This window comes from Plodia interpunctella, chromosome 22, assembly GCF_027563975.2.
Source record: "Plodia interpunctella isolate USDA-ARS_2022_Savannah chromosome 22, ilPloInte3.2, whole genome shotgun sequence".
Classification (NCBI taxonomy): Eukaryota; Metazoa; Arthropoda; class Insecta; order Lepidoptera; family Pyralidae; genus Plodia; species Plodia interpunctella.
In genome coordinates this window covers 2,106,082-2,128,655 of record NC_071315.1, presented here as the reverse complement: position 1 = coordinate 2,128,655, position 22,574 = coordinate 2,106,082, and the positions used below count along the sequence as shown (strand labels likewise).

General features: G+C 35.6%; 1 protein-coding gene across 4 annotated transcripts in view; it reads left to right on the top strand.

Moving 5' to 3' along the window:
* Positions 1 to 16,432, top strand: part of LOC128679964 (uncharacterized protein) — a 41,199-nt gene extending 24,767 nt beyond the window's left edge. For all 4 annotated transcript variants that reach the window (XM_053762530.2, XM_053762529.2, XM_053762528.2 and 1 more), the window contains 17 exons: positions 29 to 181; positions 647 to 825; positions 1,194 to 1,286; positions 1,806 to 1,934; positions 2,408 to 2,513; positions 3,411 to 3,573; positions 3,922 to 4,130; positions 4,405 to 4,663; positions 4,947 to 5,128; positions 5,991 to 6,067; positions 6,145 to 6,693; positions 7,420 to 7,537; positions 8,114 to 8,316; positions 9,078 to 9,214; positions 9,850 to 10,050; positions 10,810 to 10,944; positions 11,628 to 16,432. In XM_053762530.2, the coding sequence (XP_053618505.1) occupies positions 29 to 181; positions 647 to 825; positions 1,194 to 1,286; positions 1,806 to 1,934; positions 2,408 to 2,513; positions 3,411 to 3,573; positions 3,922 to 4,130; positions 4,405 to 4,663; positions 4,947 to 5,128; positions 5,991 to 6,067; positions 6,145 to 6,693; positions 7,420 to 7,537; positions 8,114 to 8,316; positions 9,078 to 9,214; positions 9,850 to 10,050; positions 10,810 to 10,944; positions 11,628 to 11,863 (3,129 nt within the window). In that variant the 3' untranslated portion in view covers positions 11,864 to 16,432. The remainder of the gene's footprint in view (positions 1 to 28; positions 182 to 646; positions 826 to 1,193; positions 1,287 to 1,805; positions 1,935 to 2,407; positions 2,514 to 3,410; positions 3,574 to 3,921; positions 4,131 to 4,404; positions 4,664 to 4,946; positions 5,129 to 5,990; positions 6,068 to 6,144; positions 6,694 to 7,419; positions 7,538 to 8,113; positions 8,317 to 9,077; positions 9,215 to 9,849; positions 10,051 to 10,809; positions 10,945 to 11,627) is intronic.
* The last annotated feature ends 6,142 nt before the right edge of the window (positions 16,433 to 22,574 follow it).

Below are 22,574 nucleotides of genomic sequence, written 5' to 3'. Positions count from 1 at the left end.
ACAAATACCCAAATATCCGACCTTGCAGGAGGTGCAGCACACGGTGCTGATGAGCGTGGAGGCGGCGCGGCGCTGCGTGTGGGTGTGCCGCGCGGGTGCGCCGGCGCAGGAGTCCGCCGACGACGCCGCGCACCACCACGAGCTGGCGCGCCGGCTCAACAACCTGCAGAAGGACCTCAAGGTATCGAAGCCCTACCACGAACAATTACACGTTAGCACTTTACTAAAATCCACGTCAAAAACTAACGTAGTGAATACTATTAATATATATGAATACTATTTGTCGCAGTAAGTAATTTGTAGCTTTTGAGAAATTACTATACACATTTTGACGTCAAAATTGCCTGGGATGCTCTAATTTCTGAATGAACGATCTGAATTTGAACATGGGACCTTTCGATTCATAGAGTCTTAATCACTGGATCACCACTGCATCTCATTCATCGCGATATTGCATAGTTTTACCATTTTATTAATAAGAATAGAATAGTAGAATATAATAGAATTATTTATTTGCAACATTTACATAGATCTTAAGTATCTTAATCTTAACCTGCATGCAGTCGTGCAATATTTTATTAACAGTACAAATATATACATTATACAGGGAATACATTCGTAATACATTCGTAATACCGTTTGCCAGCTGCACCTGAGCGAGCGCAATATAATCCGCGCGAGCGTGCGCGGGCGCTCGGCGCCGGGCGGCGAGGACGAGTACACGGCCGGCGTGCGCGGCGCGCTCGGCGAGCGGCTCGACGCGCTGCTCGACGCGCTCGTCGCCGAGAACGACGCGCCTGCCGGATACAACGGCATTCCTACTAGGTAATTCATTGGGTAGTTGACAGAGAATTGTAAAAAAATATGTAACATAATTTTGTTATTATTAGCGAAGACCTATAATTGGTAATTTTTGATGTAGGTATTTCCATTTTTTTTACTATTAAATAATTACTGTTGGTTTTTCTTAAATAAATAAATAAATCATTATGATAATTATCATGAATTGAATATGAGTTCATAGACTGTAACAATTGCAAAATTTTGGAAGCTAAGCTAGAAAGCTACTTTTTACAAAGATTTAAGTAGCTTTATCAAATAAAATATGTTTTTATGGCATTTCACATATTTATCTAGTGTACGAGTAACTTAATTGCCTTTTTTTTTCAAATCACGCTGTAACTTTCTTTCAGCTTATTCGATGAGATCAGTGAACATCTGTCGTTCTGTCAGAAGGCAGCGCAGTGCACCTCCAACAGAGAAATCACACTGAATGAGCTCAAAACGTGAGTAATAGTGAGAATATTTTCTTTTCCCGTATTTAGATAAATTTTCTAGCATTTCAATGATGCCTTCCGACTTATTTATTTCTGATTAACTTGAAATAACATAGAAAAATATCAAACACAACCAAACGACTAACCAACCACTGCGGGTTTGCAATTCACTTCTCACCATCGAATCGATTCGAAGTGTGGCGCGGTGAACCAATCACATTGCAGTGTGGTTGTCGTTGCGTCACAATGGCGCAATATGATTGGTTTGCTGCGTTTCACTTCGAATCGACTCGATGGTGAGATTTAAATAGCAAACTCACACGACTTTTTCATGATTGGATAACTCGCATAAAGTTAGATTTTAAACTCTAGAGGCTAAAGTAAATTTTTCGTTTAATCAACTTCAGTTCAGGTCAGTGATAGTGGATAATTACGCTACGCTTCGTCTAAAATTCTTCGCTATACAATATTAGTCTATTATTTTACGCTTATAAATCGCAATTTGATATTTGTGGCTATGATCTACAGGTACGTGACTGGAGACAGTAACGTTCCCCTCGCCCTGATTGGCGGAGCGGGCTGCGGCAAAGCGACGTTAGTTGCGCGTGCGCTGAGCCTCGCGCCTGCGTGCCAGCAGGACCTAGCTCTTATTGTCAGGTGAGGGGTTCCCCACTTTACCTTTACTCCACTGGTGTAAAGGCTTGGTGAGAAGTTGGCTAAGACATGGCCATTAATACTTGACCTATGTTCAACCTGCAATCATTATTACTTTCGACCAGCAATCATAACGCTATGAAAATATATCCATACACATACTAATATTATAAAGAGAAAAGATTTGTATTTTTGTTTGTAGTAAACTCAAAAACTACTGGGGGCGATTTTGATGAAATTTGGCACCGAGAAATTAGGCGAAACCTTCAGCAATGACATAGGTTACTTTTTATTATGGTTTCACCCGAGCGAAGCCTGGGCGAGCGACTAGTTTTAAAATAAAATGAAACATGCAATCAAGATAAAAATCGCTGCGAAAATGAAGAATATTTGAGCAACTAGAGTTGCTCAAATATTCGCTTTAACGGGGTAATTTCATAGTAAATCATTATAAAATTTTCAAAATTCCTCCTCAGGTTCGTCGGTTTGACATCGCAATCAAGCAGTTCTCATTTGCTGCTCAAGTCTATAGTGGACCAGTGCAATGTCTTGCACACAGGCACCGTATACAGAGGCAGAAATGTAAGTAACCTATGGGCAAAATTGTAATGTTCGTTTATTTTTTCTCAACGCCTTTTTATACAGGATTACTGGTATCTAACGCATAACCTTCCAAAGGCGCATAAGGCACATAGAGACTAACATCTTTTGTTCTACGACTTTTGTCTAAACGTAATAAATACAAAAAAAATCCTATTTTTAATGTCGTTTCTATAAAACGTTAACTCTATGTTCGATTCCGCTACATAACGCTACTGTACTGTCTTGTGTTGCTTGGCTATTACATAGAGATGAAATGTGTAGAATCGCAAATTAGATTGTTTTTTTTTATATGAAAAAAAAAACTACGAATCACGAAAAGTCGTAGAACAAAAGTAGCTTGTTATGTTACATTTACTCAAATAGTCTTTAGGAGGTTTTGCCTATTTGGCCTATGATTTTACAACCGCCCATCCGACGTCAAGACTGATAGGCGATGCTATTATTGTCCATCAGTTTTCTAGGCTGTATCCCTTAGTCGCCTCGTACGACATCCACTGAAGGATGTTGAACATTTATTTGTTCTCCATAACTTATTATATTTATACCAAATACAATAATTATTTATAGAATAGCATTATTTACATTATAGCAGATAGTGATTATAGCACATTATGAGTTTATAGCGAACAGACAGACAGACAAACGCGGCAGTCAGTGGACTTTGTTTTATGATATGTAAGGATAAGGATATGTACAGTGTCCTTTGTGTGAATTTACAAGGTTGTAGTTTATATCATAAGTATGATTCCTGGAGAAGGTTTAAGTGTGTGATTTACTATGTTTTTACACGTGCGAAGCCGGGACGGGAAGCTAGTATACTAAAAACTACAACCTTTGTAAATTCACACAATATAAGAGATTTTTATTGTCCATAAGGATGTGTCGTCGCTGTCGCTTGCGCTGGCGCGGCTGCTGAGCGCGCTGGGGCGGACGAGGCCGGTGCTGCTGGCGGTGGTCGGCGCGGACGCGCTGCGCGGCGTGCGGTGGCTGCCGTCCCGGCTGCCCGATAACGTCAAGATGATCGTCACTGTCACTGAAGGTCGGTGTGGACTTAACTTTTGAAGCCATAAGCTTCGTCAAATGTACAACGGAAGAATTCGCAACGTTATTCGTCAAAATGTTTCTTAATCTAACAGGCCATCTCGAAGTATATTTCGTCATGTGAATACATAGTTAGAATCAAAGTCACAGGAAGACGTTGGACGCAAGCTACTTTCAATCGGTCATTGAGGAAGTCTTTGGGAGTCTCCTATGTACTTCCTATGCTGTGGCTGACACGATGATTATGATTTAATTTATTCCTGAAATGTATTCTGCCATTTTTACAGCTGGATCTTGATCATATCCGAGTTTTTTAAATATAATAGTTCTAAATTATCTGTTGCAGAGACAGACGAGCCTTCCAGCTCAGCAATAATGGCAGTACTATCATCAGAAGACGGTCCGAAAGTAGTCCGAGCGCCGCCGGTCGGTGCTGAGGAGGCTAAGGCGGTGTTGTATGCGTGTGCGGCCACGTACAGCAAAACTGGAGCGGCGTCTCCACCCGAGACAGCTGTTAAAGCTGTGCAGAAATGCACCTTACCGCTTTACGCTAAGGTAGGGGATTGAAAGTGTTTTGAATTGATTATATTATTTAAGAACTAGGTTTGTGGAATATGTTTGTTAGGTATGAGGATGCAAATTATCAGCTAAAACTTAAATTTTGTGACGAAGCAACTTCTTATAATAAATATAATTTAGGCATTTCTTCAAAACCTAAATACTTAACTATTTCTCTCCAACACAGATTCCGTAATTAATCACAAAAAAAAAAAGTTATGTGGAATTTAGATTTGTTTGCATTTGATCAGTTTTTTAACGTTTTCCACAGATCCTAGCGTGGCAGATATCCCTCTCAGCCGAAACCTTCACAGAACAGTCGGAGCCTGAAACGACTCCAGATCTAGTCATCTGCGAAGACCTGGACAGCCAGATCATCCAGATTCTAGTGACCACGGAGCAGGCCCTGGGCGTGGACAGAGTGAAAACTTGTCTCGCCTTTTTGACAGCTTCCCGAAGGGGGTTAGACGATACCGAGATTTTGGACATGCTCGCGCATGAAGAACAGTTTAGAAGTGAAGAAACATATTGTAAGATATATTTTATTTATACTTCTACTTACAAAACTGGTTTTAATTACTTTTTCATAGATATGTTTTACAAGCATTTAGCTTTTTTTATTTAGATATATATAGCTTGGATTTTGTCACAAGTTAAATGCAATAAGATCTCTTCGACGTTATTTAGAGTCTAGTCTATTTGATCCACACTAGGACCATTTAAAGATTGCTTACTAGAAATGTAGAGGATGAACATGATATATAGATATATGGTGGTTTAGATAATTTACGGCCATGTACATTTTGTCCCCAGTGCCCTGGGCCCCAGCGTCACTATTCTGGCCGCAACTGGCCGCGTTACTATCCCCGTGGTTGCGTTGGGATTCCCGCGGCGCCGCCAGATGGCGCGACGCTGCGTTAGCCGGCGCAGCCCGTGACAGGTACCTAGCGGACTGCGAACATGAGGTCAGGCGCACGTTGTTGGATTATTACGAGGTACGTATACACAGACATATTATTTCGTTTATATTGTAATTTAATTTTCCGAAAAATAAATTATTATTATCAGTAAACACTGTTATGTGTTTAGTTTGAATTAAAAGATACTGATCGACAAAACTTGCGGAATACTTATTCAGTTTTTGTATATTATTGCACGTTGAATAAATGATTATTTCATTACAATATATCCCTTAAAATAAAATTACTTTCTAAGTGTACCACCAACATTTAACTATGTTCCTTACCCAATCACAACGTCATCGAGATAAAACTCTTATTTTTTTAAATATTTAAAAGTTATGTGTTTTGATTTTTTATTGCTATCAAACAATTTGTCAAACCAAAACAACTATATGTAAATATAATATTCCATGACCAGTCCGTTGAAACAAGTTTTGACTGTTATTATATTTTCTAAAAAAGGATTTAGCTAAACGCTTTTCTAGTGTCCATGTTTTCGTAATTTCGTAGTTTCAAAAGAAACTACGACAGACAGAAGACTTTTGAAATTCTATATTTTTTAACCCCACGCGTGAATCAGATAACAATTAAGAATATAATGAATTACAATGAATTTATTTAAATGGAAAATAATTGTACCTGTGAAGAATTATATGAAGGTGGATTTGAATGTAATTTTATTTAATTTTCTAGTTTCATTTTTAACCAGCTTTTACTCGCGAATTCGTACGCGCTAAAAATATGTTTGTTTCCATTTCGATAATCCTCTCTTACGCTCCTTAAGGAATTTACATACAAAATTTTCTATCTACGTGTAGCGACATCGCCTATGCGTTGTCTGCTCAGGAAGAATTTTAAATATATATGATTTATGCTGAATCGTTTACTTTTTCAGGGTGTTTGGTACAAGGAAAATGATCCAAAAATGGCTGGTCGGTTGATATCACAAGAGAACAAATTTTCTGAGGAATGGTATGTTCTTTTATATTTTTAATTTAAGTGAAATATACAGTTGACATAATTATCATTATACTTTTGTATCTTTCCAGCTATAACACTAGGAAACTAGATGAAATGCCATATCAACATTATCATATATACAAAGACGAACCAGAAACTTTTGCCAAACAAATATATTTCACTCAGTTAGACTGGGTATACGACAAATTAGCTGCAACTGATTGCAGTCATTTCTTAGAAGATCTAGACCTAATACATTTAGACCCATTGCCGGAACACATAGAAATACTGAAAGAAGTATTCGAAGTTCATACTTACGCTTTAGATTATGACCATAGACAATTTTTTGGACTTTTAAGAACGACTATGGAGAAACGACAAAGAGAAGGTGTAGAAATTAAAAGTAAAATAGTACAAGACTGGATGAAAATAATTCACGAGCCGAGTATTCCGACGTTTTATCCGTTGAATGAGGATTTCCATAAAATTGTTGAGAATAAAGAGAAAAGAGATTCGTCTATGGTTGAAGGGTTTGACAGTAAGACGTACGATTTGATCGTGAGGTTCGACACGAGAGGCAAGTTTGTAGCTACTGTGTCTACTGAAAGAGAGGAGATATGTGTTTGGGATGTCACGAGGTAAGAATACATCTCTATTATAGCCATTCTGAAGTCCCTGTGTTTATCTCTGTATAAATATAATAAATAATAAAATAATAAATATAAATATATTAGGACAAATCACGCAGATTGAGCTGGCCCCAAAGTAAGTTCGAGACTTGTGTTATGGGATATTAACTCAACGATGCTATATTTTATAACAAATACATATATAGATAAACATCCAAGACCCGGGCCAATCAGAAAAAGATCATTTTCCATCATGACCCGACCGGGGATCGAACCCGGGACCTCTCGGTTCAGTGGCAAGAACTTTACCACTGCGCCACCGAGGTCGTCAAATTCTGTATAATTCTGGTATGGCTGTGAAGCCAAGCTAAGCTCCATTAAAAATCAATCACTTTTCAAGATTGTTCTTATCCCTCGGTCGCCTTGTACGATATCCGCGGGACAATATCGATTTGTCCTATTCTAGAGTGGGCCAGGACGGAAATCACACCAGTTGGCCAGTGGTAGGTAACAGTAGGTTGACGTCAGGAAGGTGGTCGAATGTTATCATAGACAAATGTTCAAAATTTAATGATTATTATTTTACGCGAATCTTGGGCCTTGGGGCTTCACAGCTCTGAACGCATAGAACACACAAATATGAAAGAGAGATTGTTCTGGAAGACCAACAGAGCATAGAAGAAGCCCTTCGATATTTCACAGTTTAGTATCATTAATAAGGCGGTTTTTTTCTAGGTGTCAACTTGTGAGAAAGCTTGTTGGTGTCACCCATCCGATAAACTTAGTTCCTATTGACGAATACCGCTGTGTGGTGCTGTGTCGACGGGAACTGAGGGTTTATGACTTAGAACAGGTGAATAAGAATTCAAGCGAGACACACTATGTGACGTGATACGAGAATTTCAAATCAAATAAAGTTAATAAAATATTAAATATATAAAATTAATGTATACGTTGCGTCGTTTGTGCCCTGTCCAAATTTTTACAAAAACCCGCTAGATCAGAAAACAAATTCATTACAAAAACGTTGTAAATTTCAACTCTGTAGGACAAGCGTAAGTATGTGAATTATTAACTTGCAAGATTAGATTTATAGTCTGTGTTACACAATATATCGGAACCACAGATATAAGAACAATCGGACAGATAAAAGGCTCTAAAAATTATGCCTTTTTATCCGCGGGGCCCTTTCTAAATCATGATTTTATTTGCCATACCCTATTTCCGTGACGTCTGCAAAACGTGATACACCGGGTTCTCTATTAATATATCTCCTGTTGGCTGGCAACACTGGCTGTTTATCACCCAAAATTAACCAATAAATTTGGTATTGCAATGGCAAAAAAATGTGGTTAATTAAAAATCCGTTTTCCTCACTTTTTTGACAGACTATATTAGGTGGACTGGTAGACTATATGGTTATTTACAGGGCAAGTTCCTAGTAGCACTTAAAGGCGTGATGAATCAGAAGATGCCGTATTACGGCCTCCACGACAGCAAGCACCTAGTGGCCCTGTCTCGCAACAGGATGTACGTCAACTTGATGAACATCGAGAGCGGAGATTGCGTCACGACTTTCAAGGCGGGGGAGGACCGGTTCCTCAACTCCCTTCTCGTCTCTGGCGATGGCAGGTAGATACTGCTTCAATATTTTCTTCTTTTTTGTCGACCTATGCTTCAATGTTATATATATTTGTTCAGTAATTATAACGTTTTTGACGATTTTCCTGGCGTAGTTGTAGTCGCGTCTAATATTGTATTAGTGATCATGGATATTTGTTTGCGGTTCTGGGTGTTTTGTGTTTGTTTGTTTCTGTGTTTGCGTGCATCGGACCCGCGATACAATCATAGTGCTCAGTATGGCCGTTGCGTGTTGTCAATTTATTTATTAAATTCTCGAACTTTGGGGATAACTGAATCTATGTCTATTGTCCACATGCATTTATTAATAAATAAATAAAAAACTTGAACTACCGTTTTTTAATAACTTATATGGTAGAAGGTCCCTAGAATACATAATACCAAAATTGATCAATGACATACCAATAGATCTTAGTCAAAATATATCTTCTAAAAATATTTATTCACATTTTATTAGACTATGTGACTGTATTTTTTTTTGTCAATAAAAAAATAATTAAATTGATTATTTCTTTAAAAAAATTTCTATTATCAGTTATACCTACTTTCATTTTAAAAATAACATGCCTTCTGATGCAATGAGAACATCATCAAACCGAATTCAATAACACCAGCAAATCGATTATATAACTTTCCTCTGCCATTTTATAAACGTGTCAGCTGCAGAAGCTGCCTGTCTATTATATTTAAATAAATAATATATTTGAATACCAATATTGAATAATAATAAAATAAAAAAAACAATAATTCAGGATACTGGTGTGCGGAGACGAGACACAGAAGCCGTTCCCTCTACTCGTATGGTCGCTAACTTCCCGTAAACTGCTGTACGACCTCAGGATACCCCATCACGACTTCGTCACGTCCAAAGCTGCTATCACTTATGAAGGTAAGCTTCGTGTAAATAAAAAAGAAAGCTATACTTTATTCGGCGAAAAAGTTATATTTACAAATTAAGATTGTATGCTGTTGGTTCTCCTTAAAAATATATAAATAAATATAAGATAAATAAATAAAATTAATAGTATCTATGCCGAAAAGGATCCCAGCTCAGCTTTGTGCCATGACCGGAAGTCACACCGCGGGTAAAAACTAGTATAGTATCATCACTGTCAATACTTACATAATACAGCGCCAGTTTACCATGGAGGTAGGCAGAAACTAGGGATTTCCATTTCTTTTTCAGTCAGTTTTTTTTTCAGTTTCGCACAAACAGTCTTAGGTACAGTCAACAGCACATCAACCTATCCAAATTCATTACAAACTCCTCGCTATTACCACCGCCATAGAAGTTCATGCAGGGTAACTCGATGTGCTGTTCGACTGTACAAGAAATATTATAAATGCCCCCAGGACAGTATACAATATGTGCACAGTGCCTATTATGTACATTGACAAATCTCACTCACTCCATCTATGGACACCAATCTTTACATACTTTTCCGTCATTCGTCTCCGCTTCAGAAATACATTTCTGTCTCCTTTCATCAGCAACATTATAATTATTTTAAAACTTGTCTCCAGGTTCGTACGTGTGCGTGGTGTCCCGCGAGCTGGACGAGCTGAGCCCCAACTTCATTGTGGTTTACGACCTGCAGTCGGGCACCCTGTTCAAGAAGTGGAAGCCTGGTTGTGACACTGTGGCTCTGGCCATCAGCTCAGTAGACGGCTGCGTGGTCTCCGGACTGGCTGACACTAGGATCTTGCTCTGGGATTTGGTTACAGGTAATTGATTATGTCAGGTACTAGAAACTACTGGTGCACTATCAAAATCAAATCATTTATTCAGAAATTAGTCCTTCACAGGCACTTTTTCACGTCATATTCTAAATTAAATGATATTTATCAAACTACTGGCATTTCGGAACGACCACTGCTGAGAAGAAATGCCGAAAGAAACTCATTAAATCAGTGTTTGTCCCTATTATGCCAGAAGGGCTTACCATTTTTTAATATAAATTTATGTATCATTTTTTTATTGCCGGGGCGGTGCAGAAACAGGCTGTACAATAATTGGTTTTTAATTAATTGATAAATTATTTTCCAAGATTACCAGTGTATATGAATACATTGAGTCTTTGTCGCTTTAATAAAGAATTGTTCATTCATTATCCACACGAATATTATAGGCGAAACTCTGTTTATTCCGCTTTCACTGCTAAATGTAATTTGTTACGCATGTAGTTAAAAACCCCCCGTTTAATTATAGGCGACTATAATGACGGTGAAAATTTATATTAAAATTAAAAAATAAATAATATAAATGTACTGTCCGAACTGTTCTACGCTGACGGGGTCAGCTAATATTAGAAAGAGAAAATATTTGTATTTTTGTTTGTAATTAATAAACTCGAAACTACTGTGCCGATTTTGATGAAGTTTGGCACAGATATAGGCGAAATCTTCAACAGTGATATAGGCTTTTTATTATGGTTTTACTCGAGCGCTGTCGGGGCGTGCCGCTAGTTTTGTATATGTGGGTAGGTAACTGCCGGCTGACGCTGCGCGGGCACGTAGCGGCGCCGTCGCTGCTGCGGCTGGCCAAGTCGGGCGGCGTGTTGCTCTCCACCGACCACTCCTGCAAGGACCTCTCCGTCCGTCTGTGGGACCTGCACACTGGTATGATACATGAAGCTATACATATGACATTAGTATCCTGCGATATTCCAGGTTATATTCTACCCGTGTAACAAATTTCATAACAATCGGTCGGATTTTGTCAAACAAATGTTCCCAAAAGAGCATGCTGTCATCCCACCAACACTAATGAATAAAAGTTACACTATTATATACTAGCTTAGGATAGGATTTTTCATTCTGAAAAGAAAAAATACCTGATATATAAACTTCAAGTCTTCGAAAAAAACTGAGGAAGATCTCCTTTCGTGGACTCCATAGATAAGAGAAATATAAAACTCTCTTATCTCCCGGTCGCGGAACGCTCCCGCGTTCGGATTTGTGAAGCCCCGAAGTCCGGCGGCCAGCGTAAAAAATACCCTAAAAATTTCAATCCTCCTTGGGAATGCCATTGTTGCCTGTTAGCTGCCTAGACTGTGGCCCTTAGTCGCCTCGTACGACATCCACGGAAGGATATGGAGTGGTCCTATTCTATGGCGAAACCACACGCGACATCCTAACATATTTACGTTATACGTGAAAATAAATGTTGCCATAACAAACAGCTGTTTTTACCATATTATATAAAAAAACCAGTTGCATTTGATAGCAATTTTATTTTTTTATTTAATTTATTTATATCTCAACTCTTTTCTACCACGAGTATGAATTCCATTCCGTTACAGGTAAAATAATAGCAGTATACACGCCGCCCGAGCGCATAACATCGTGCGAAATCCTCCTTGGAGGCTCCGTGCTGGCCATGTCTTTGGAGAACTATAAAGAAATCTTGTGCGTGAAACTGGAGGGTCCCTTAGTGGACTCTGTCAAGGCTGGTAGAGACTGCGAGTACGACGAGAAAGGTTATGGAGACGAAACCAGCGACGGCAAGACATTCGTCGTGAGAACCGAAGGCTGCTGATAGTGGGAGAAAAAAAATAGCTCGGTAAAGTTTTTAAATTCCATAGACACAGATTTGACATATGATGAGTAATAAATTTTCTATTACATAGGGCGAAGTACTGTGTGCGTAGTGGCGACTTTGTTATTTACATGTTACCCTTTCGTCGATTCGAATAGTGATGCAGCGATCACATTGCCCCATTGAACCCGCACAAATCCTCTTGTTCAAATCCTCACTTCTCACTATCGAGTTTGAGATTCGAATTGACGCAGCGAACCAATAACATTGCGGTGTGGTTGTCGTTGCATAACTGGCGGAATGTGATTGGTTAGTTGCTCACTGCGAATCGTGTCCGTGGTGAGATGTAAATAGCAAACTCGCACTACGCACACAGTTTAACGAAATTGTCGTCGTTTTTGTGTAGGCCATATTCGACTTATAAAAATTGTTTGTCCAATATGATTTGCTATCTCTTTCGTTACGTTACATAAAATAAAAGACGGTATTAAAATTGGACAAAGATTTTTTTAAGTGAAATGGCACCCTAAGATCTATCGTCCAATGTTGATTTTTTTTTTAATTTTCTTTAGACTTGAGCCATTTTCGCACAAAGGGAAATGTGTGTGTATTTTAATGAACGAATAAGTACATGTCACTTGCAGTCAATATTTTTCTAAGTGCTGGCTAATTAATGCACGCCTGAATGCGTTTAAAACAATTTATTACACGAATAATTATCATTTTAAAAATAACTGTGCTGTCGTTATTTATGATGATGATAAAAAAATAAACTAAAATGAAGCAATTTCCCAGTGGCTTAAAACCGCCCAATGAGAGAATGAAAAAAAAAAAGAAATTATGAAAAAAAAAACATTAATGTTTTTGATCTATTACGCTTATTAATTACATTATGAAATTAATTGTATTTAGTGAATTCTCTTTGTAATGTTGATGTTTAGACGAATATAGATGGTGAATATTAGGTCTAAGGATGTGTAAGTCAATTCACGTTTATTTTGCGATAACCTTTCTTTGTTATTTATATATAGTCGCTTCGTCTTTTGCTGGTCCTCAAAAGAACGTTATGTAACCATAGACTAATTCTGTATTTTGACGCCAAACCTACTATAATTAAGATACGCGTTTCCAGATTTAAAATTATTAATTCTATCTAACAACTGCTTGTACTTAATTTATTATTATTAATTACTTACAAATGTATGATCGGAATATATTGAATTTCTTTATGCACGCGAGATTAATGCATTTTTTAAATAGCAATAACGCGTTCCATGTTCACGCATATTTTTCAAATTGCTTGATGATTGGCTTCGTTCGCTTAATTTCTGTGTTGAAATAAGTAAAATCATTATTTGAAATGATAATATAAACAAAAGCAATAAAATGATCACCTCTAAAAAGTACTTACTCGGTTGGAATTGAAACTAAAATCGTAGTTCATTTCATTTGCCGATTCCCGCCATATTTGTGTTGTATTGCCATAATAAATAAAGTTACCATTTTAGTAGTTATCGGCCGATTTAGTGTCCATATTTCACTAAATACGTCCACGGGCACTCAACCAGACAAAAAGTGTAATTATTTGTACTGACGCAATGTCTGTCAGTATGTCTGTAAATGATGCTGGTTCATCGAGAAAAAATATATATCTATATTATACTTGTAAGGTCACGATTATTATTTATCATTGTGTTTGCTGGAGTTGGTGGTAACTGTCTGATATTTTATATATTAATTTCCACCAAATATACATAAACTACGTACTTTTAACTTATTATGAGGGTAATGCAAGGTAAATCGCTCTCTTACAGTATATACCTACGTACTTGAAATGAAATAATTTATTTTGCTTTTTGTGTATTGTATATTTTCTAGACAGTTACTGATAACCACTCCATAAAAAGCGTTGTATGTTCTAAAATAGCATAGTCAAATCAAATATATATTATATACTTACCTCTATATAAAGCACTTATTACGTGTATATTGTTTCGCGTTGAAACTATCGATATTAACAACCTAAGTACATAATTAATTTATGTTGTACTCAATTACGTACAACTATTTTTGAATTATTTTTATTCATGTGACATTTATCTATATAAAAGAAACTGTTTTATATTTGAATATTACATGCACTGTACATAACATAATCATTATCTTCCTTATTATTACCTATTTTTTGGGTCTGTACAAATTTTATCTCCATAAGCCTATATTTCCTGTCAAACTCGCGTTCACTACTAACTTCTTCATATCTTCCCTCACACAGTCCATCTATTTCTTTCCTGATCTCTTTCTACTTCTCTAACCATTAACCTTCATATATGTATTGTACATAACATATATATTATAATAATTACTTCACTTACATTACATATTCAACTTCAAGCACATTTAGATCACAATAGTATATATTTACGGGAAGGATCTGGCAATATCAACGCCCATTTTTGACTTGTTCAGTCAAAAATGCAGCTGCAAGCAGTAAAATTAGTTTTTAAGAAACTCGGAAAAATGTTCAGTTGCGTTTCAATAATCAACTTCTGTCTGTCTGACAACTGTCTGATTCCGTGGTAGTATTTTTATATGATTAGGAAAATAATATTCGATACTACCAATAGCACCAATGAGAAGTGACTAGGGGAAGAAATAAATAAATATACTTTAAAAAATTGTAACTTACACAGACATGATACAGTTTTCCGAGTATCTCAGAACATAGTTCTTACAGAGTTATACACGCAAAGCAAATACATAAAGGAAATGCCTTGTCACCAATTCTCTGACAAAAATTGTGTGACTATACGCGGGGCTAAGGTAGATATGTGGGGAAGCGGTTTTGTCGTCTTCCTTCGTCGCCTTTACGTGACGTCGTGCGCCTATAATTGTAGCTGTGCACAAGTTTATATACCGGATCCTTCTAGCTATAATTTGGCCCGTTATTATATAAATGTGTCTTGAGCCAACCTCACTAAGACTGTCCCATTTGTTTTACTGCCATTTTGTACTTTCTAAATATAACCTAGGATAACGTTTAATACAGCACAATAGTCACTATTGCACAATATGCTACAAATTGTGATGCTATGTGAACTATAAGACCAAAGCAATCTATTTATAATAATAAAAAATATAGTTTTAATTACTGTTTTATCGCTCTTGTAATCTATCTTTGGTAGGATTTTATTTTGTGTAAGATTTGAAAACGACAAATGCAATGCCCTTATAAATGTATAGAAAAAACTCGTATAATCTGATTTTATGTTATACTACCTAATTAGAATTATTTACTGATCCTTATTGTCTTTTATATATATTTCTTTTTTCACGTAACTTGTTGCCATAATTAATGTCTAACTATCCAATAAATTGTATTTTTTTACTATTTCTGTGTCACAATATAATATTAAAAGACAAAATCGTTGTGTTCCCTGAAATGTACAGTTTAATTTTTTTTATTGTTAAGTATTTCAATAGATGTATAAGTGATCTTCTTGGACTCGTATGTATAGAAACTTTATCGCATACAATGTGTATGTACCTACGCCCAATTTTAAATAGTTATTGTAGTGTTGGAAAATGACTCATAATATTCAAATTAAATATTCGGATTATTTAAATAATTAATATTTACTATAATGGGAGATTTATGTTATTGTGTGGGCAACCCTAACTATAAAAATTATGACCAAATTAATTGTTAACATTACTCTGTATTTTAAACAAAATGAATTTAGGAGTCATTTTTATACATACCTATTATTTGTATTAAAATACGTTTCAAATTTGGCTAACTATATTTAAAGCCGTTAGTATGTACGCACTAATCTTCGGAACTATCGGTATGATTTACAAGAATTATTCTGTGACATTATGACTGATTTTATCCAAACCCCTGATTTTATCTAAAACCACGCGCGTGAACTCTGAGGGCATAACTAGTAGTAGTGCCATAAGGTTCAAATTTGAAACGTAATTTTGCTAAGATCATTCAAGTTATGAAACAAAGTCGAAGTTGTCGACAACAAAACGAAGCTTTTCTTGTCTGTCCATTAGAGATGTAATTTATCCACTGTAGCACACGCAGCCCTAACAATGTCGACGGTCATCACCATAAGGTCGTCACAGTGTGGTAGACGTCTATAAAGTTTGTTTGTCCGATTTCATTTAAGTATACCCATAGATAAATCGTGGTGTTCATAAAAAAGTTGAAGCATATTTTAACTAAAGCATTTTTGTCGATTTCAAATATCATAAGTGTGACATATTGTAGCTTAACGTATGCTTTAACTTTTTTATGGGGATGCATGTTATTATTTGGCGACAGGCAAGTTTACAAAATGAATGATCTTTATTATATAAATATATATGTTAGTAGTTGACAGGCTGGTTCCTGTTACCTGATATGCTATATGGAGAATAATTTGAAAGTAAAGTTTAAGTACCTAATGTAAAATTATCAGTAAGAAGGCAGTGTAATCAATTGACAACTGTTAAAAATTATTTATGTATTCTGAAAAGTTACGTAATTACTTGATGTCCTGATTAAATTATTGAAAAATTTTCTAATTGTTTTATTCCACGCTTTTTTACGTCCTAAAACATCGTTTCTGCCGGAATTTTAGGATATTTTTTTTTAAATTTTGATTTCAATTCTTATTGCACAATATTATAAGGTGGTGGCCGTGCCAGAACTGTTGACACGTCGGAACCTCAGGTCAGTATTCTCAAGCTTAATTATTTTGTCAAACGGATTTAAGAAAAAATAAACAATATTTATTGGTTTTAATCTATAGTTTACTTTCATTAAATTACATATAGTATAAATATAAATATCAGGAAACTTCTCCATATACAAAATAGTAAAGATAACAACTGCGCCCCCGCAGAGAAAAACGTGACCGTCAAATTTGAGCTTTAAACCCTTGAACTTAAGGTACATCTTACATTGACAAACTTTTAGGTTGCTTTTTTTTCTATTCGGGGGCGAAGTCGCTTGTAAGCGTAAGAATGACACGAGTAGCATAATAAATAAATAAATAGTTTTACTAGAAATTAACTACATTATTCATGAAAAAGTTAAAAAAGTACCTTAAGTCTGCTGAAGTATGTTTTGTCTCTTTCTGTCAATTTTAACCATTTTATAATAATAATTGTGCTTTATAATGTGCGATATGTACAAAACGTACTATAACTTAAGTATTCATTAACTATTTTATGAATAACGCAGTAAGAATAAAACCATAATTTTTGAACAGACGAAAAACATTGGTTCTAATATTATGCATTTTTCAATGTACAGTCTACCGCATGTCAAGTGCAACATGGAATTCCTATGAAAATACTAATAGGGGCGAATTCGCAATGATTTATGGTTGGTTTATGTTTTTTTTTATAAATTGACTGTACCACCAAAAGTGAAATCATTATTTAATTTTTAAATCATACAAAAATAAAACATACCTAGTTGGAGATCTTCAAAAAAATGTTATTTTTATATTTATGAAGGTAGGTATGTTTTGTATGCGCCAACATTGGAACCAATGCTTGTTATATACACAATACTTTGTTACGTATAGAACATCAACTTCTATGGATTACAAAATTGGCATTATAAACAACGTTTCTTGTACGTGTTTTTACATAATCATAATATAACATAACCTATAAAAGGTATTAAGTTACACTATCCGTCAGTAGTTTTTGCGTGATGAGCATACAGACAAAAATTCTAAAAATGATTGTTTCGACCTCTATTAGTCCCATAAAAGACCCCAATAATTATTTTTCTTTAATATCTCCTATGTATACATACCAACTTACAGTTTTATTATTTGTATAGATTTTTAAATATATTTTATTTTATTTTAAATCCAGTCAAGTAGCCAATTATCAGTCGTAGAAGAAACGTTGTTAATAACGTTAGCTATAATATCTCACCATCGAGTCGATTCGCAGTGAGACGTAGCTAACCAATCACGGCGCGCCATCGTGACGCAACGACAACCACATCACAATGTGATTGGTTCGCTACGTCTCACTGCGAATCGACTCGATGGTGTGAAGTGAAATGCAAACCCACACATCACCCTCTGGTATCTGATATTAATCCAGCATTAGACATAACGAAAAATCAAGAAAAATCAAGAAATACAATACAATTGACATGAATACATTTTGTGCGAAAATCGTTGGGAGTTTTTAATTAAATTTAGTTAACGTTACAACAAAATGGCGTCTCTTTCCTTGGCACTAATTTTTATCTTTATGGCTCCTACACACTATCGGACAGATGCCGACGAATTTGATCTACATTGCGTGGTTTATAAACTTATTGTTGCCGCATAGAAAAGCCAGCAATGTACATCTAAACCGCCAAAATTCTGCGAAGTATATACCAATAGTGTATAACATTAATTATAATAAATATGTGTGATGTAAATATTAAATATTGGTTATAAATTAGATGAAGTCTTGTTAACTTGGTGGGTTGTACCGTCAAATTTTACGTTGATTTTAACCGGCGCGCCGCTGGCGTTCAGACAAAATGGCGTATTTCGCGTTTTTCTGCACACGTTAAAGTTGACCGCGCAACCCGCCCAAAGAGTATAATTAGGTGTCCATAGATTTATATTATAACCGATACCACACATTATTCACATATGTAAACATAGTTTATTTTGTAATTACGATGAATGAAATTGTCACGGCCCACAAGTTTTGTAGATAATTATGAAATTGATTAATTAGTAGTCATTATTGTAATATTTCTATAATAGATTGATATTTTATTGAATTTTTCATTTTTTTGTGCGTTAAGCTATATACCATACTCAGGTTCTGTTTCACAGCTTGCTGGTGAGCTATCTGATATCTATACTATTATTATAAAAAGGTAAGCATTTGTGACTTTGTATGTTTGAGGCGGGTAATCTCCGAAACTGATTTCACTGAACCGATTTCAAAAATTATCTAAGATTGCTATAGGCTATATTTTGTCTCAAAATTCCCACGGGAACGAAGCCTTGAGCGACATCTAGTATGTAATATATAAAACAGATAACATTATAAATGTGTTTCACAAGTGTTGGATAGGGCTAACTGATAAACAATCAGGCAGAGATATTTAGCTGTTAACTTGTCTGTCTTTAGATTACAATACCTATGATATTTTATACGACAGTGGTGAAACAGGCCTAAAGCATGGTGACTGCAATATCCCACGAAACTTCAGCTAATATAAAGGTTTATTGTCTATACATAATTACAAGTTATTGAATCTAAGAATTCAAGAAGGAATCGCCCTAAAAGGTACACTAGTTCGGTATGCGGTATCTAGCTTAATATAAATCTATGGCATCAATAAAAATGGCATCAAAATATATTATTAAAACTGTCTATGGTTTAAAAATATTCCTGTTTAAACAAAATAAGCACTATATTATATGTATGTTGTATGGTATGTTTCAATGCGAATGTTTATTAATGGAAATGTAGACATAAGCATACAGCAAATTTATAAACTATGATTTGCCACGTCCGCGTTTTATCCGTCTCATTCACAAATCTTGCGTGTGACAGAAATAGGCAACCGGGTTCGTTCCATCTCTTTCGCACGTAAGACTGAGGCGGATAGAAACCTACAGTTCAACGCAGAGCCATAACAGGGAAATTAAGAGCGAATAAAATTACAGTCCGTCAAGTTAATAAAACGGACGTACGGCGAATCTCCGCACAATTCCTGCGTTGTCCGTCTGCGGACGATATCGTGACAAAGGAGCAAGAAGGCTCCCATAGTTTAAGACTTTTTTAGGTTAAATTTATAATAACAAAAATGTAAATAAATATTTTTTCTCCTATAATAAATCATCACGAGTGACTAGCGATGGGGAAATATAAGCATAATTCTAATGCACATAAGGAAATATGTACAACACATTGATTTCACTAGATAGCACGACACCTAATTTCCAATTGAAAGTAGTTTCGTGAAATTAGCCTCGTCAAAAGTTTTGTGTTTACGCATCAACTAACACCAAAATGTGAATGCATTTATCAGAGCGAAACCGTATCTTTTTAATAAACATTTAAAATCGTTTCTCGCTACTAAATTTTATTATACTTAACCTGTCAAAAAATTTTAACGACAAATTTGAAATGTTTCGTTTTCTCCACCGAACAATGTAATCTGATTTATTAGTCATTTAATTTATAATTAAACAGGCATCTAATTGTCCTCTATGTTTGCTGTGCCCTTGCAGGATGTCTCTTTGCACTATCACATTAAGACTTACAATAAACTCTGAATCTGAATCAGCGTATTTCCATTGCCCATTCGCGCTCCATTGTTTTCTATACGGTTTGGTTTCTATACGTCGAAACTTCATAAAATTTTTACGTCATTCTGTGTTTATCCGTCGTCGGATGTCAACGTGACGGCGGACGTCGCAGCTCAACTGAGCAATGGGAACAAGCTCTTTAACTTTGCATGTACGTATATGTTGGAATTTATTGTGGCGGAACTAATTTGTAATGAAAATTAGGATCAATGTTCAAATTGATCTCACTGTCAAAGCGATAAATATAGCATTAAATTTATCTATTGTCCCGTCCGGCCTGAATGAGTTCAAAATCAGCGCTTGATAAAGCGATACAACAGTGAAAACTGAAAATTTTCATTCAGCGGTTTAATAGTTAAGAGTGTACCGAGCGCACACTAGCGCCGACATCATATTTTTATCAATTTAATTTAAAAGAAAGCAAATTTTAAATTATTTGCCTGGAGAAGTTGTGCTATGCTATATAAAGGACTTAATTAAAAAGTAATATAGTTTTCCATTGTACAATATGTAGTCACAATTTATTAAACTGATTTTAGTGGCCACCATTTTCAGTTCACTAGATTGTGGCAACTGTGTCCAATATAAAACTTAAATATACTTTTTAATGCAGTCCTTTACCTAGGGAAGCATAATTATTCCGAGCAAGATTTTAAAAATTTGCCTCTGTTTAAAAGAAATTGATAAAACTATGACGTTGGCGCTAGTGTGCGCTCGGTCCACTCTTAAAGCGGAACAGACAGACAGCCTTTGCATTGAAATATAGTATGGATATACTATACAATTGTATATATTATCGCCCAGACAGTGGACAAACATAAGCTATACTTTATAGACAATAAATAATAAGCACATTCTATGTACACTATAACGAATAAATAAGCGAAATTGACTATCACTTAAACTCATAGCTAACTTTAAACAACTCTCTCAATAATATGCATTTAATTATGGACGTTAAAATAATAATAATTTTAATATATTAGGACGAATCACACAGATTGAGCCAGCCCCAAAGTAAGTTCGAGACTTGTGTTATGGGATACTAACTCAACGATACTATATTTTATAACAAATACATATATAGATAAATCGAACCCGGGACCTCTCGGTTCAAAGGCAAGCACTTTACCACAGCGCCACGCATATCATCCTTGACGACATCAAGCCAGCACTTCTTGGGTTTGTCTTCTGCCAGCGGGCGGGAGCGGCATACCCAGACATTTGTTCCCTACTTAATTCGCCGGTCTAAGCAAGACACATTTTTTGTAATGTAAAATATACCTAATGTGTATGACGACCGCGGTGGCGCTGTGGTAAAGTGCTTGCCTTTGAACCGAGAGGTCCCGGGTTCGATTTATCTATATATGTATTTGTTATAAAATATAGTATCGTTGAGTTAGTATCCCATAACACAAGTCTCGAACTTACTTTGGGGCTAGCTCAATTTGTGTGATTTGTCTCTTTTTATATAGGTACATATATTTATGTATTGTGGGAGCGAAGTCTACTAAGGTGGCTATGAGTTAATATTAACAATATAAAAATAACGACAACACATTGACAAAAAATGTCACTAATTATAAAATCCCGTTCATTATTCTATTCGACCTGACTCTTGTGATATATAGTGTAAAATCAACCTTACATAAATTAGAATAAAGTCACTTTTAGTTTACACCCTACACGAATACGTCTAAAAATAAACTGAACAGTCGGGTAACTAATTGGTGTCTAAATAGTAGGAGCATATTTTTCTTATAATATTAAAGTTTTCAAAAACACCGAAATTTTATAAACTAGCAAAGACACAATGGCGATACGTTTTTAATTCGAAAATGTGTGCGATACAAAACTATTCGCTACATAAATATTATGCAACATACTCATTAAAAAAAAATGAAATTAAATTTTCTTCATTTTATTTTATATTTTATTTCTTGAAAATTGTCAAATTGTCCCACACTAGATAAAGAATTTTATTAGTAAACTAGCTTTCGTCCGCGACATCGCCCGCGTAACTTTGTGGCTTCCGTTCATAACTTACTATTGTCAATATCTGTTTCTAAGCCACGTATTGCGATTGCGAAATATATACCGGATTTTAAGTTAGACTATTTTGCTGTACGACTGTGTAAATCGCATCAAATTCAGTAGTTTTTGCGTGACGCGCGAATAAATAAAAAACAGACAATTCTAAAAAAAATGTTTTGGTCTTCTATAATGTAATATCTCCTATGTACAGACATAGCCAACTTACGGAATTTTGAATTTGAACTTCCAAAGCGCGTGTGAACAAATAGCGACGCAACCAACTTCACCGTTTTCTGTTTAGTCAATTGTGTTAACAACAATTGTAACACTCA